We start from the raw sequence: 17,254 nt of genomic DNA, 5'->3' as shown, positions 1-17,254 counted from the left end.
CCAAGTGTACAATTCTATTGCAGAATACTCACATGTAGCCTGTGGCTCCCTGAAATACCCTGCACTAATCTAAAATTTGCGCCAGAAGCCGCACTTCCACGTTCCAGCTGGAACGCAGCGTGCATCACTTCCAGTCACCGGGAAGCATCCTGCTCAGTAGTACTGTGGGAATTTATGCCATTCATGTTAACCGCCTCTTATCAAACAAAAGGTGACGTACTAAGTACAGTAACGCAGGTTTGATTGTTCTAAGTAGCTACATATGAATACATACTACTTAACAGGATGCTTCCCAGCGACCGGAAGTGACGCATGTTGCATTCCAGCTGGAACGCGGAAGTGCGGCTTCTGGTGCAAATTTCGGATTAGTGCAGGGTATTTCAGGGAGCCACAGGCTACAGGTGAGTATGCTGCAATGGGAATTGTACACTTGGTGTGATCTGGTCTATCCTCTTGACAAAGGTCCGTGCCAGGACCGAAACGTTGAGGAAGTGAGGAGTTTTATGCCTTGGATATGTAAGAAATAAACACTTTGTTTGTGAAGCTAATAAAGTCTGGTGAGTAGTACCCCTGCATTTTGCTCTATGAAGATTGATCGACAGGTCAGTTCTGGGTGTTACCCCAGCTGTTGCTATGGAGGTGCTGCAGATGTGAGTGCGACTTAACAAGAGAATATATAAATATATATTTATAAAGATGAAAGCCTGACTAGGCTTAATTGTACTCACCTAAAAAGCCGATTATTATTGGTGGTTGCCTTGGTAACTGCAAATGTGAGCACAGTAACACAGTGCTGATTTGTAATTTAGGATTTTGGCTTAAACGGACCCCTAAGCTCTGCTGTATCAATTGCTGAGGATGAGCAGTGGAAGAGGATACGAACTGTCCTATCTCCTACATTCACCAGTGGTAAACTAAAGCAGGTAAAGTATATATGTAACAGATACAGTATGTGTGTGACAGGTGTTATAAGAAACAGAAAAGCATAAAGACCCTACATCTGGAGAAGAAGGCTGTTGTTGGTCTATAAGTTGCTCTATAGTCCTAGGTTGCCGACTTCTGTCCTAGCTATACATGATTGAACTATAATTGCATGACATAGCAGAGACTTTCAAGTAAAATTGGAACGTTTTTGATATTATTCAGAATGTATTTTTTAACCAGCTTTATATTAGAGATGTGCGAGTTCATATTTACCCCTGATTTACTCGGATCTCAAAAGGGTATCTTATTGGCTGTCCGACTCACATGTGTTTTGGATGGCCACTAAGAAAAATCTGGATAAATTCGAAATTGTGTTAATTTATCGTTAAAGACCGAGTAAATCCGAACCCACACATCTCTACTTTATATACAGGAAAGTCAACATTCATAGATGTTATCTTATTTAAGTAGGGATGCAGTTTTCATTTCTTTTGTGGAAGTTGATGAAGAAGTCATCAAGAATGTTTTTTTTTTTTTTTTTTACATTTTTCAATCTTTATTAAGTAAGGCTACCATATATAAATATGGAATTCTAGCTTTTCTCCATATTTGAGCTAAAAGACTTAGGACGTCTTAATTAAATTCACTGTCATCCTTACAGATGTTCCCAATAATACAAAATTATGGACAACTTTTAGTGAAGAATGTGTGGAAGAAAGTGGGTAACAAAGAGTTTATAGACATGAAGCAGTAAGTATGTGGCCTGTAAAGTTTCTATTGACCTAATTCAGAATGTAAGGTACAGTAGTAACACTGAATGAAAAAGAAGAATATGATCTAGTACTTTATACAATTGAAGTTTTATTGCTGCTAGCATTCATTTAACTATGAAGAGCTATAAAAATGCTTATATAGAGACAGAGTAAGGGAGAGAGCAAAGAGTAAGGGCACTCTGGATGACTTAGACAATAATATTCAAACTCCTGTTACAGTTGAGGCTTGAGAAATGGAATTTGTCCTTTCGTCAGATATCCCACCTGCAGGTATATATATATATATATATATATGTGCAAACATCCGGCACTAACTTTTGCTGTTGCTTAAAATAATCACTCCGGTGCCGTCCAGGGGTTCAGCGTCCCAGTATATGAAAGCGTGATGGCGGCACTCAGAGATTTGCAAAGTGCTTACAAAATGCTGTTTATTTCAACGTTTCGGGCTCCTGCCCGTCGTCAGGAACATACAAACAAAAACTGTGCAATACATACAATTCTTATATACCCTCCCCAACAAGAACATAATTACCTGATCAGTCGCAGCTGGATACCATCTCTCCCGCGTGTAATGCTGACAGGGAAGATCTCAGGGTCTCCGGTCGTCTCAGCAGTGACGTCAAGAGCGTGCGCCGTCCTACTTCTGCTACCATCGTCAACGTTTGCCTGTTACCTAGGCAACGTTAGCTGCACGGTCCGGTTACTGCTAATTGCCTTCAAGGATTCCCGTCACTTCCCTGCTGCTGACAACGTAAGAAGGGGCTCGTTCGCAGCAACCAATCAGATACCTTCACAACACCCAATATCCGTGATCTAAAAAATAAATCATGTTAAAAACATTATTGTTAAAATTACAAGCTAATCAAATGCATTCTAATGAGGGTGGAATGCAGGGCAAACAGCCTAACTGAGCATGAGGCTATATATAATTAGGAAAATTAGCTAGCTAAACGAGAAGAAAAAAAAAAAAAAAAAAAAAATATATATATCTACAAAAAACATTGTAGACCCAAGGAGTCGTTAAGACCCCTTGGGGCCAAAGTCTCCAATGTATGAATCCATTTACTTTCTAGTTGAAGTAACTTTTTCTTCCTGTTACCGCCTCTCTGATTCAATGGCACATGGTCTATCAATTTTATTTTAATACTGGCTATACTATGATTGACTTCAGCACAGTGTCTGGCCACTGGCTGGTCACTAGTGCCAGACTCCAGGGCTGCCTTAATGGCGGATCGATGTCCTGCCATTCTTTCCCTGAATTGTCGTTCTGTCTTGCCCACATAGTAAAAACCACATGGGCAAGACAGAATGTAAATGACAAATTTGGTGGTACATGTGAGGGCATGCCGTATAGTAAATTTCTTCCCAGAATGTGGGTGTAAAAATGAATCACCTGGTATGATCGATCTGCATGTAGTGCATCCTAGACAACGGTGGCATCCAGTTTTTTGACTGAGAAAATGTGACACCGTTGCTTGTTTTTTAAGTTTGGTAATATCTCTTTTAACTAGCAGATCACTGAGGTTCCTGCCTCGGGTATAACAGGGTAGAAGTCTAGTACCTGTGAGGGCTGGTAGACCTCTATCTGTATTAATGATGGGCCAAAACTTTTTGGCATATTGTTTTGTAAATTTACTTTTAATATTAAATCTGTTAACCCACGGCAGAAATTGTTGACCTTCAGTATGTGTTCCACTGGTATGTAATGTTACATGTCTGGGCATATTCAGAACCCTATCTCTGGTTCTTTCCAACAGTTTGTGTGGATATCCCCTTTTACGGAATTTATCCACCATGTCATTCATATCCTGTATTGTTTGTAAAGGATCACTGGTGATTCTCCTTACTCTTAACATCTGTGAATAGGGTAACCCATCACGTAATGACTGGGGATGGAAGCTATCATGTCTGAGTATAGTGTTTCTATCAGTTTCCTTGATATAAATGGATGTGTTGATGCCCTCATTAGTCCTAGTGATGTTGACATCTAAGAAGTGTACTGTAGTAGGGGAGATGGTATAGGTCAGTTGTACTGCATGTCCGGTCACATTGTGATTGATAATTAACTCATTCAATTGTGACTCCGTGCCAGTCCAGAAGATCAGAAGATCGTCTATGTACCTCCGGTACAACCTAAGGTGTCTACAATCATGAAACAGTGTTTTTTCTACCATAATCATGTATGCGTTTGCGTACGATGGGGCCACGTTGGACCCCATCGCACAACCCGCCACTTGTAGGTAGAATTTAGAATCATAGATGAAGTAGTTTTTAGTTAATACCAGTTTAAGAAGCTCCAAAAAGAATTCTACTGGTGGACCTTTGTAGTGTGTGTTATTAGTGAGTAACTCCTGAACTGCTTGTAAGCCCTCAGTGTGCGGTATGCTTGTGTACAGGCTGTGGACATCAGCACTGCACAATAGCATGTCCTGTGGCGGTGTCCCAAAATTCTCCAATGTTAATAACAATGCTGTCGTGTCTTTCAAGTATGACTCAGCATGTTGAATGCAAGGATTAAGTAAGGAGTCTAAATATACCGCTATTGGTTGAAATAAAGAACCCCTGGCAGAGATGATTGGTCTACCAGGGGGTCTTTCTAATCTTTTGTGAATTTTGGGTACTGTATAGAAGGCTGGTGCTACTGGACACTCAACCATTAACGCTTGCTTAAGTTCTGTAGAAATGTAACCCTTAGATACTGCTGTATATAGTAACTTGTCTAGAACTTGTTTAAATTCAAAGGTAGGGTCCTTGGTTAATAGTGCATAAGTGCTGGTGTCAGCCAATTGTCTGTTGCACTCTGTGTCATAGTCCTGTACAGCCTGTACTACCACAGCTCCGCCCTTGTCAGCTGTTCTTATTACTATATCAGTGCGTGAACTTAGATCTGTAAAGCCAAATTTTCAGAGGACACCAGCAGTCAAACCCCCGCGGACCTTTTTCAGGATTTATTTAACCTGAAAAAGCGGGAAGTAGATTTCTACTACCATGGCATAACATTGTCAGATTACTACAGGGATAAGTTAATCCCCAGAGGCTTCAGAATACGCAATATGCCGACTATTGGGAGGTATTCGATACCATTTTGCCGCAAGTGGATCGCAATACTGAACAAATGTTCAATGGACTTAATACTGGCAGTAATTGAAGAATCCACCAGGGAGCTTAATGCAGTTAAGGAGAAAATACAGAACTTTGAACAACAACATAAAGAGAAACTTGAAAAGGATACGGAGGAAAACTGGCTGACTAAGCTTTCTAGCCAAGTGGAAAAGCACAAACAGGATTTAATAAAATTTAAAAAAGAAAAGTACAAAAAGGTCCAACAGGACTACCAGAAACATCAGGTGTACTCTTGGCTAAATTCTACCAACAATACAGCCGCCAATAGGCCTGCATTCCGTTCCAGACGCCCTTATAGGGAAAGACAAGTACGCATTGACACCAGCACCTCGGCAAGCGAAACGGAGCCCCAAGCATCTACTTCCACATCACAGAAACACCCTTTAGGGGTTACCACCCGAGCAGCCATCAAAACCCCAACAACAAGAGGACGCGGAGGGGGCGACAAAACGAGAGGCAGTACAAAAGGCAGGCCTCCAAAGAAAAGATAGATAATGTATTTAACCTCTCACCTACCCCGTTAAAACCACAGGAAATCTCCATTCTTTCACGGGGTTTATCGTTTGTACCAACTACCAATTTTGACAGTTTTCAATGGAAAATAGACACTTACAAATTAAATCGTTCACTCAGATTGAAGGAACATTTTAAAGATTCTAAATTGGCGTCCGAAAAAGAACGCAACAGCGATATACCAGAGAAGCTAAGAAAGATTCAACCTAGGACACAGTTTGACCCGATCAGTAACAGTCCTGCAATCAAGACCTTCACTAGACTTATGGACCAACTAGGTACGGACATTCCAAGAAACATGCCTTTGAGTAACAATCTCACACAGGAGGAAAGGCAAACCATTACAGATCTAAGTTCACGCACTGATATAGTAATAAGAACAGCTGACAAGGGCGGAGCTGTGGTAGTACAGGCTGTACAGGACTATGACACAGAGTGCAACAGACAATTGGCTGACACCAGCACTTATGCACTATTAACCAAGGACCCTACCTTTGAATTTAAACAAGTTCTAGACAAGTTACTATATACAGCAGTATCTAAGGGTTACATTTCTACAGAACTTAAGCAAGCGTTAATGGTTGAGTGTCCAGTAGCACCAGCCTTCTATACAGTACCCAAAATTCACAAAAGATTAGAAAGACCCCCTGGTAGACCAATCATCTCTGCCAGGGGTTCTTTATTTCAACCAATAGCGGTATATTTAGACTCCTTACTTAATCCTTGCATTCAACATGCTGAGTCATACTTGAAAGACACGACAGCATTGTTATTAACATTGGAGAATTTTGGGACACCGCCACAGGACATGCTATTGTGCAGTGCTGATGTCCACAGCCTGTACACAAGCATACCGCACACTGAGGGCTTACAAGCAGTTCAGGAGTTACTCACTAATAACACACACTACAAAGGTCCACCAGTAGAATTCTTTTTGGAGCTTCTTAAACTGGTATTAACTAAAAACTACTTCATCTATGATTCTAAATTCTACCTACAAGTGGCGGGTTGTGCGATGGGGTCCAACGTGGCCCCATCGTACGCAAACGCATACATGATTATGGTAGAAAAAACACTGTTTCATGATTGTAGACACCTTAGGTTGTACCGGAGGTACATAGACGATCTTCTGATCTTCTGGACTGGCACGGAGTCACAATTGAATGAGTTAATTATCAATCACAATGTGACCGGACATGCAGTACAACTGACCTATACCATCTCCCCTACTACAGTACACTTCTTAGATGTCAACATCACTAGGACTAATGAGGGCATCAACACATCCATTTATATCAAGGAAACTGATAGAAACACTATACTCAGACATGATAGCTTCCATCCCCAGTCATTACGTGATGGGTTACCCTATTCACAGATGTTAAGAGTAAGGAGAATCACCAGTGATCCTTTACAAACAATACAGGATATGAATGACATGGTGGATAAATTCCGTAAAAGGGGATATCCACACAAACTGTTGGAAAGAACCAGAGATAGGGTTCTGAATATGCCCAGACATGTAACATTACATACCAGTGGAACACATACTGAAGGTCAACAATTTCTGCCGTGGGTTAACAGATTTAATATTAAAAGTAAATTTACAAAACAATATGCCAAAAAGTTTTGGCCCATCATTAATACAGATAGAGGTCTACCAGCCCTCACAGGTACTAGACTTCTACCCTGTTATACCCGAGGCAGGAACCTCAGTGATCTGCTAGTTAAAAGAGATATTACCAAACTTAAAAAACAAGCAACGGTGTCACATTTTCTCAGTCAAAAAACTGGATGCCACCGTTGTCTAGGATGCACTACATGCAGATCGATCATACCAGGTGATTCATTTTTACACCCACATTCTGGGAAGAAATTTACTATACGGCATGCCCTCACATGTACCACCAAATTTGTCATTTACATTCTGTCTTGCCCATGTGGTTTTTACTATGTGGGCAAGACAGAACGACAATTCAGGGAAAGAATGGCAGGACATCGATCCGCCATTAAGGCAGCCCTGGAGTCTGGCACTAGTGACCAGCCAGTGGCCAGACACTGTGCTGAAGTCAATCATAGTATAGCCAGTATTAAAATAAAATTGATAGACCATGTGCCATTGAATCAGAGAGGCGGTAACAGGAAGAAAAAGTTACTTCAACTAGAAAGTAAATGGATTCATACATTGGAGACTTTGGCCCCAAGGGGTCTTAACGACTCCTTGGGTCTACAATGTTTTTTGTAGATATATATATTTTTTTTTTTTTTTTTTTTTTCTTCTCGTTTAGCTAGCTAATTTTCCTAATTATATATAGCCTCATGCTCAGTTAGGCTGTTTGCCCTGCATTCCACCCTCATTAGAATGCATTTGATTAGCTTGTAATTTTAACAATAATGTTTTTAACATGATTTATTTTTTAGATCACGGATATTGGGTGTTGTGAAGGTATCTGATTGGTTGCTGCGAACGAGCCCCTTCTTACGTTGTCAACAGCAGGGAAGTGACGGGAATCCTTGAAGGCAATTAGCAGTAACCGGACCGTGCAGCTAACGTTGCCTAGGTAACAGGCAAACGTTGACGATGGTAGCAGAAGTAGGACGGCGCACGCTCTTGACGTCACTGCTGAGACGACCGGAGACCCTGAGATCTTCCCTGTCAGCATTACACGCGGGAGAGATGGTATCCAGCTGCGACTGATCAGGTAATTATGTTCTTGTTGGGGAGGGTATATAAGAATTGTATGTATTGCACAGTTTTTGTTTGTATGTTCCTGACGACGGGCAGGAGCCCGAAACGTTGAAATAAACAGCATTTTGTAAGCACTTTGCAAATCTCTGAGTGCCGCCATCACGCTTTCATATATATATATATATATATATATATTGTATATATATTTATAAAGCCCATATTACACTGTATGTGTAGTTGTGACCTAATAAAGGCATTAGGCTGCAGGAAAAAAATGCTTTATACAGGCCTTGGATCTCATCAGTGATTTCTAATATTGCAATCATTTACAGTGTGTGTTGTTTTTTTTTATAATGCACAAATTTATTATCATTTCTCAGGAATTATAAATGTCTAACAAACAACTTGAGATAAACCTGAAAAGGCACATATTTCCTAGAGATGAGCGGGTTCGGTTCCTCTGAATCCGAACCCGCCCGAACTTCAGGTTTTTTTACACGGGTCCGAGCAGGCTCGGATCTTCCCGCCTTGCTCGGCTAACCCGAGCGCGCCCGAACGTCATCATCACGCTGTCGGATTCTCGCGAGGCTCGGATTCTATCGCGAGACTCGGATTCTATATAAGGAGCCGCTCGTCGCCGCCATTTTCACACGTGCATTGAGAGTCATAGGGAGAGGACGTGGCTGGCGTCCTCTCCGTTTAGAGAAGAGAGAGACACAGTATTTTGGGGAGCATTATTAGGAGGAGTACTACTATACTGTATACTACTATACTACTTGCTGAAGTGATATTTATAGATTAGATAGTGTGACTGTAAGTGTATTATCTGACTTGTGGGGGAGACACTGACAGTGGGGAGCAGTTAGAGTCTGAGAGCAGGACTCAGGAGTACATATAACGTACAGTGCACACTTTTGCTGCCAGAGTCAGTGCCACACTGCCATTGTTGTGACCACACTGACCACCAGTATAATAATATATTTTGTGATTGTCTGCTTAGGCCTCGGAGTACTAGTTGCAAGTTGCAACGTGACCTGAAGTGACCACCAGTTTAATAATCAATCACCACCAGTTTAATATATATATATATATATATATATATATAATTGTATATAATATATATATATATATAATATTGTATACCACCTACCCGTGGTTTTTTTTTTTTTTTCATTCTTCTTTATACATACTACTATAGTAGCTTACTGTAGCAGTCTGCGGTGCTGTGCTGACCTGACAGTGTCCAGCAGGTCCGTCATCAGTCATTACATAATAAATATATATAGTACCTGTCCGGCTGCAGTACTAGTGATATTATATTGATTTCATCTCATTATCAATAATTTATCATCCAGTCTAGACTCTATATTAGCAGCAGACACAGTACGTTAGTCCACGGCTGTAGCTACCTCTGTGTCGGCACTCGGCAGTCCATCCATAATTGTATACCACCTACCCGTGGTTTTTTTTTTTCTTTCTTCTTTGTACATACTACTATAGTATAGTAGCTTACTGTAGCAGTCTGCGGTGCTGCTGAGCTGACAGTGTCCAGCAGGTCCGTCATCAGTCATCATTACCTAATAAATATATTATCTACCTGTCCGGCTGCAGTACTAGTGATATTATATATACATACATATATATATTGATTTCATCTCATTATCAATCATCCAGTCTATATTAGCAGCAGACACAGTACGTTAGTCCACGGCTGTAGCTACCTCTGTGTCGGCACTCGGCAGTCCATCCATAATTGTATACCACCTACCCGTGTTTTTTTTTTTCTTTCTTCTTTGTACATACTACTATAGTATAGTAGCTTACTGTAGCAGTCTGCGGTGCTGCTGAGCTGACAGTGTCCAGCAGGTCCGTCATCAGTCATCATTACCTAATAAATATATTATCTACCTGTCCGGCTGCAGTACTAGTGATATTATATATACATACATATATATATATTGATTTCATCTCATTATCATCCAGTCTATATTAGCAGCAGACACAGTACGTTAGTCCACGGCTGTAGCTACCTCTGTGTCGGCACTCGGCAGTCCATCCATAATTGTATACCACCTACCCGTGGTTTTTTTTTTTCTTTCTTCTTTGTACATACTACTATAGTATAGTAGCTTACTGTAGCAGTCTGCGGTGCTGCTGAGCTGACAGTGTCCAGCAGGTCCGTCATCAGTCATCATTACCTAATAAATATATTATCTACCTGTCCGGCTGCAGTACTAGTGATATTATATATACATACATATATATATTGATTTCATCTCATTATCAATCATCCAGTCTATATTAGCAGCAGACACAGTACGTTAGTCCACGGCTGTAGCTACCTCTGTGTCGGCACTCGGCAGTCCATCCATAATTGTATACCACCTACCCGTGTTTTTTTTTTTTTCTTTCTTCTTTGTACATACTACTATAGTATAGTAGCTTACTGTAGCAGTCTGCGGTGCTGCTGAGCTGACAGTGTCCAGCAGGTCCGTCATCAGTCATCATTACCTAATAAATATATTATCTACCTGTCCGGCTGCAGTACTAGTGATATTATATATACATACATATATATATATTGATTTCATCTCATTATCAATCATCCAGTCTATATTAGCAGCAGACACAGTACGTTAGTCCACGGCTGTAGCTACCTCTGTGTCGGCACTCGGCAGTCCATCCATAATTGTATACCACCTACCCGTCGTTTTTTTTTTTCCTTTCTTCTTTGTACATACTACTATAGTATAGTAGCTTACTGTAGCAGTCTGCGGTGCTGCTGAGCTGACAGTGTCCAGCAGGTCCGTCATCAGTCATCATTACCTAATAAATATATTATCTACCTGTCCGGCTGCAGTACTAGTGATATTATATATACATACATATATATATATTGATTTCATCTCATTATCATCCAGTCTATATTAGCAGCAGACACAGTACGGTAGTCCACGGCTGTAGCTACCTCTGTGTCGGCACTCGGCAGTCCATCCATAATTGTATACCACCTACCCGTGGTTTTTTTTTTCTTTCTTCTTTGTACATACTACTATAGTATAGTAGCTTACTGTAGCAGTCTGCGGTGCTGCTGAGCTGACAGTGTCCAGCAGGTCCGTCATCAGTCATCATTACCTAATAAATATATTATCTACCTGTCCGGCTGCAGTACTAGTGATATTATATATACATACATATATATATATATTGATTTCATCTCATTATCATCCAGTCTATATTAGCAGCAGACACAGTACGGTAGTCCACGGCTGTAGCTACCTCTGTGTCGGCACTCGGCAGTCCATCCATAATTGTATACCACCTACCCGTGGTTTTTTTTTTTCTTTCTTCTTTGTACATACTACTATAGTATAGTAGCTTACTGTAGCAGTCTGCGGTGCTGCTGAGCTGACAGTGTCCAGCAGGTCCGTCATCAGTCATCATTACCTAATAAATATATTATCTACCTGTCCGGCTGCAGTACTAGTGATATTATATATACATACATATATATATATATATATATATATTGATTTCATCTCATTATCATCCAGTCTATATTAGCAGCAGACACAGTACGGTAGTCCACGGCTGTAGCTACCTCTGTGTCGGCACTCGGCAGTCCATCCATAAGTATACTAGTATCCATCCATCTCCATTGTTTACCTGAGGTGCCTTTTAGTTGTGCCTATTAAAATATGGAGAACAAAAATGTTGAGGTTCCAAAATTAAGGAAAGATCAAGATCCACTTCCACCTCGTGCTGAAGCTGCTGCCACTAGTCATGGCCGAGACGATGAAATGCCAGCAACGTCGTCTGCCAAGGCCGATGCCCAATGTCATAGTACAGAGCATGTCAAATCCAAAACACCAAATATCAGTAAAAAAAGGACTCCAAAACCTAAAATAAAATTGTCGGAGGAGAAGCGTAAACTTGCCAATATGCCATTTACCACACGGAGTGGCAAGGAACGGCTGAGGCCCTGGCCTATGTTCATGGCTAGTGGTTCAGCTTCACATGAGGATGGAAGCACTCAGCCTCTCGCTAGAAAACTGAAAAGACTCAAGCTGGCAAAAGCACCGCAAAGAACTGTGCGTTCTTCGAAATCCCAAATCCACAAGGAGAGTCCAATTGTGTCGGTTGCGATGCCTGGCCTTCCCAACACTGGACGTGAAGAGCATGCGCCTTCCACCATTTGCACGCCCCCTGCAAGTGCTGGAAGGAGCACCCGCAGTCCAGTTCCTGATAGTCAGATTGAAGATGTCAGTGTTGAAGTACACCAGGATGAGGAGGATATGGGTGTTGCTGGCGCTGGGGAGGAAATTGACCAGGAGGATTCTGATGGTGAGGTGGTTTGTTTAAGTCAGGCACCCGGGGAGACACCTGTTGTCCGTGGGAGGAATATGGCCGTTGACATGCCTGGTGAAAATACCAAAAAAATCAGCTCTTCAGTGTGGAGGTATTTCAACAGAAAAGCGGACAACAGGTGTCAAGCCGTGTGTTGCCTTTGTCAAGCTGTAATAAGTAGGGGTAAGGACGTTAACCACCTCGGAACATCCTCCCTTATACGTCACCTGCAGCGCATTCATAATAAGTCAGTGACAAGTTCAAAAACTTTGGGTGACAGCGGAAGCAGTCCACTGACCAGTAAATCCCTTCCTCTTGTAACCAAGCTCACGCAAACCACCCCACCAACTCCCTCAGTGTCAATTTCCTCCTTCCCCAGGAATGCCAATAGCCCTGCAGGCCATGTCACTGGCAATTCTGACGATTCCTCTCCTGCCTGGGATTCCTCCGATGCATCCTTGCGTGTAACGCCTACTGCTGCTGGCGCTGCTGTTGTTGCTGCTGGGAGTCGATGGTCATCCCAGAGGGGAAGTCGGAAGACCACTTGTACTACTTCCAGTAAGCAATTGACTGTCCAACAGTCCTTTGCGAGGAAGATGAAATATCACAGCAGTCATCCTGCTGCAAAGCGGATAACTGAGGCCTTGACAACTATGTTGGTGTTAGACGTGCGTCCGGTATCCGCCGTTAGTTCACAGGGAACTACACAATTTCTTGAGGTAGTGTGCCCCCGTTACCAAATACCATCTAGGTTCCACTTCTCTAGGCAGGCGATACCGAAAATGTACACAGACCTCAGAAAAAGACTCACCAGTGTCCTAAAAAATGCAGCTGTACCCAATGTCCACTTAACCACGGACATGTGGACAAGTGGAGCAGGGCAGGGTCAGGACTATATGACTGTGACAGCCCACTGGGTAGATGTATGGACTCCCGCCGCAAGAACAGCAGCGGCGGCACCAGTAGCAGCATCTCGCAAACGCCAACTCTTTCCTAGGCAGGCTACGCTTTGTATCACCGCTTTCCAGAATACGCACACAGCTGAAAACCTCTTACGGCAACTGAGGAAGATCATCGCGGAATGGCTTACCCCAATTGGACTCTCCTGTGGATTTGTGGCATCAGACAACGCCAGCAATATTGTGTGTGCATTAAATATGGGCAAATTCCAGCACGTCCCATGTTTTGCACATACCTTGAATTTGGTGGTGCAGAATTTTTTTAAAAACGACAGGGGCGTGCAAGAGATGCTGTCGGTGGCCAGAAGAATTGCGGGACACTTTCGGCGTACAGGCACCACGTACAGAAGACTGGAGCACCACCAAAAACTACTGAACCTGCCCTGCCATCATCTGAAGCAAGAAGTGGTAACGAGGTGGAATTCAACCCTCTATATGCTTCAGAGGTTGGAGGAGCAGCAAAAGGCCATTCAAGCCTATACAATTGAGCACGATATAGGAGGTGGAATGCACCTGTCTCAAGCGCAGTGGAGAATGATTTCAACGTTGTGCAAGGTTCTGATGCCCTTTGAACTTGCCACACGTGAAGTCAGTTCAGGCACTGCCAGCCTGAGTCAGGTCATTCCCCTCATCAGGCTTTTGCAGAAGAAGCTGGAGACATTAAAGGAGGAGCTAACACGGAGCGATTCCGCTAGGCATGTGGGACTTGTGGATGGAGCCCTTAATTCGCTTAACAAGGATTCACGGGTGGTCAATCTGTTGAAATCAGAGCACTACATTTTGGCCACCGTGCTCGATCCTAGATTTAAAGCCTACCTTGGATCTCTCTTTCCGGCAGACACAAGTCTGCTGGGGTTGAAAGACCTGCTGGTGAGAAAATTGTCAAGTCAAGCGGAACGCGACCTGTCAACATCTCCTCCTTCACATTCTCCCGCAACTGGGGGTGCGAGGAAAAGGCTCAGAATTCCGAGCCCACCCGCTGGCGGTGATGCAGGGCAGTCTGGAGCGACTGCTGATGCTAACATCTGGTCCGGACTGCCAACGATTACGGACATGTCGTCTACTGTCACTGCATATGATTCTCTCACCATTGAAAGAATGGTGGAGGATTATATGAGTGACCGCATCCAAGTAGGCACGTCACACAGTCCGTACTTATACTGGCAGGAAAAAGAGGCAATTTGGAGGCCCTTGCACAAACTGGCTTTATTCTACCTAAGTTGCCCTCCCACAAGTGTGTACTCCGAAAGAGTGTTTAGTGCCGCCGCTCACCTTGTCAGCAATCGGCGTACGAGGTTACATCCAGAAAATGTGGAGAAGATGATGTTCATTAAAATGAATTATAATCAATTCCTCCGTGGAGACATTGACCAGCAGCAATTGCCTCCACAAAGTACACAGGGAGCTGAGATGGTGGATTCCAGTGGGGACGAATTGATAATCTGTGAGGAGGGGGATGTACACGGTGATATATCGGAGGATGATGATGAGGTGGACATCTTGCCTCTGTAGAGCCAGTTTGTGCAAGGAGAGATTAATTGCTTCTTTTTTGGTGGGGGTCCAAACCAACCCGTCATTTCAGTCACAGTCGTGTGGCAGACCCTGTCACTGAAATGATGGGTTGGTTAAAGTGTGCATGTCCTGTTTATACAACATAAGGGTGGGTGGGAGGGCCCAAGGACAATTCCATCTTGCACCTCTTTTTTCTTTCATTTTTCTTTGCGTCATGTGCTGTTTGTGGAATGTTTTTTGGAAGGGCCATCCTGCGTGACACTGCAGTGCCACTCCTAGATGGGCCCGGTGTTTGTGTCGGCCACTAGGGTCGCTTATCTTACTCACACAGCTACCTCATTGCGCCTCTTTTTTTCTTTGCGTCATGTGCTGTTTGGGGAGGGTTTTTTGGAAGGGCCATCCTGCGTGACACTGCAGTGCCACTCCTAGATGGGCACGGTGTTTGTGTCGGCCACTAGGGTCGCTTATCTTACTCACACAGCTACCTCATTGCGCCTCTTTTTTTCTTTGCGTCATGTGCTGTTTGGGGAGGGTTTTTTGGAAGGGCCATCCTGCGTGACACTGCAGTGCCACTCCTAGATGGGCCCGGTGTTTGTGTCGGCCACTAGGGTCGCTTATCTTACTCACACAGCTACCTCATTGCACCTCTTTTTTTCTTTGCGTCATGTGCTGTTTGGGGAGGGTTATTTGGAAGGGCCATCCTGCGTGACACTGCAGTGCCACTCCTAGATGGGCACGGTGTTTGTGTCGGCCACTAGGGTCGCTTATCTTACTCACACAGCTACCTCATTGCGCCTCTTTTTTTCTTTGCGTCATGTGCTGTTTGGGGAGGGTTTTTTGGAAGGGCCATCCTGCGTGACACTGCAGTGCCACTCCTAGATGGGCCCGGTGTTTGTGTCGGCCACTAGGGTCGCTTATCTTACTCACACAGCTACCTCATTGCGCCTCTTTTTTTCTTTGCGTCATGTGCTGTTTGGGGAGGGTTTTTTGGAAGGGCCATCCTGCGTGACACTGCAGTGACACTCCTAGATGGGCACGGTGTTTGTGTCGGCCACTAGGGTCGCTTATCTTACTCACACTGCTACCTCATTGCGCCTCTTTTTTTCTTTGCGTCATGTGCTGTTTGGGGAGGGTTTTTTGGAAGGGCCATCCTGCGTGACACTGCAGTGCCACTCCTAGATGGGCACGGTGTTTGTGTCGGCCACTAGGGTCGCTTATCTTACTCACACAGCTACCTCATTGCGCCTCTTTTTTTCTTTGCGTCATGTGCTGTTTGGGGAGGGTTTTTTGGAAGGGCCATCCTGCGTGACACTGCAGTGCCACTCCTAGATGGGCCCGGTGTTTGTGTCGGCCACTAGGGTCGCTTATCTTACTCACACAGCTACCTCATTGCGCCTCTTTTTTTCTTTGCGTCATGTGCTGTTTGGGGAGGGTTTTTTGGAAGGGCCATCCTGCGTGACACTGCAGTGCCACTCCTAGATGGGCCCGGTGTTTGTGTCGGCCACTAGGGTCGCTTATCTTACTCACACAGCTACCTCATTGCGCCTCTTTTTTTCTTTGCGTCATGTGCTGTTTGGGGAGGGTTTTTTTGGAAGGGCCATCCTGCGTGACACTGCAGTGCCACTCCTAGATGGGCCCGGTGTTTGTGTCGGCCACTAGGGTCGCTTATCTTACTCACACAGCTACCTCATTGCGCCTCTTTTTTTCTTTGCGTCATGTGCTGTTTGGGGAGGGTTTTTTGGAAGGGCCATCCTGCGTGACACTGCAGTGCCACTCCTAGATGGGCCCGGTGTTTGTGTCGGCCACTAGGGTCGCTTATCTTACTCACACAGCTACCTCATTGCGCCTCTTTTTTTCTTTGCGTCATGTGCTGTTTGGGGAGGGTTTTTTGGAAGGGCCATCCTGCGTGACACTGCAGTGCCACTCCTAGATGGGCACGGTGTTTGTGTCGGCCACTAGGGTCGCTTATCTTACTCACACAGCTACCTCATTGCGCCTCTTTTTTTCTTTGCGTCATGTGCTGTTTGGGGAGGGTTTTTTGGAAGGGCCATCCTGCGTGACACTGCAGTGCCACTCCTAGATGGGCACGGTGTTTGTGTCGGCCACTAGGGTCGCTTATCTTACTCACACAGCTACCTCATTGCGCCTCTTTTTTTCTTTGCGTCATGTGCTGTTTGGGGAGGGTTTTTTGGAAGGGCCATCCTGCGTGACACTGCAGTGCCACTCCTAGATGGGCCCGGTGTTTGTGTCGGCCACTAGGGTCGCTTATCTTACTCACACAGCTACCTCATTGCGCCTCTTTTTTTCTTTGCGTCATGTGCTGTTTGGGGAGGGTTTTTTGGAAGGGCCATCCTGCGTGACACTGCAGTGCCACTCCTAGATGGGCCCGGTGTTTGTGTCGGCCACTAGGGTCG

The 17,254-nt window shown here is 44.0% G+C and overlaps 1 protein-coding gene across 1 annotated transcript in view; it reads left to right on the top strand.

Moving 5' to 3' along the window:
* The window catches only part of LOC134922728 (cytochrome P450 3A12-like), a 157,445-nt gene that overhangs the window by 81,127 nt on the left and 59,064 nt on the right, over nt 1-17,254 (top strand). Inside the window, exons 5-6 of the mRNA XM_063920691.1 lie at nt 810-923; nt 1,586-1,674. Of these exons, the coding sequence (XP_063776761.1) occupies nt 810-923; nt 1,586-1,674 (203 nt within the window). The remainder of the gene's footprint in view (nt 1-809; nt 924-1,585; nt 1,675-17,254) is intronic.

Source organism: Pseudophryne corroboree, chromosome 1, assembly GCF_028390025.1.
Source record: "Pseudophryne corroboree isolate aPseCor3 chromosome 1, aPseCor3.hap2, whole genome shotgun sequence".
NCBI lineage: Eukaryota > Metazoa > Chordata > Amphibia > Anura > Myobatrachidae > Pseudophryne > Pseudophryne corroboree.
The sequence above is the reverse complement of the archived record's forward strand: the minus strand, read 5'-3'. Positions and strand labels throughout refer to the sequence as shown.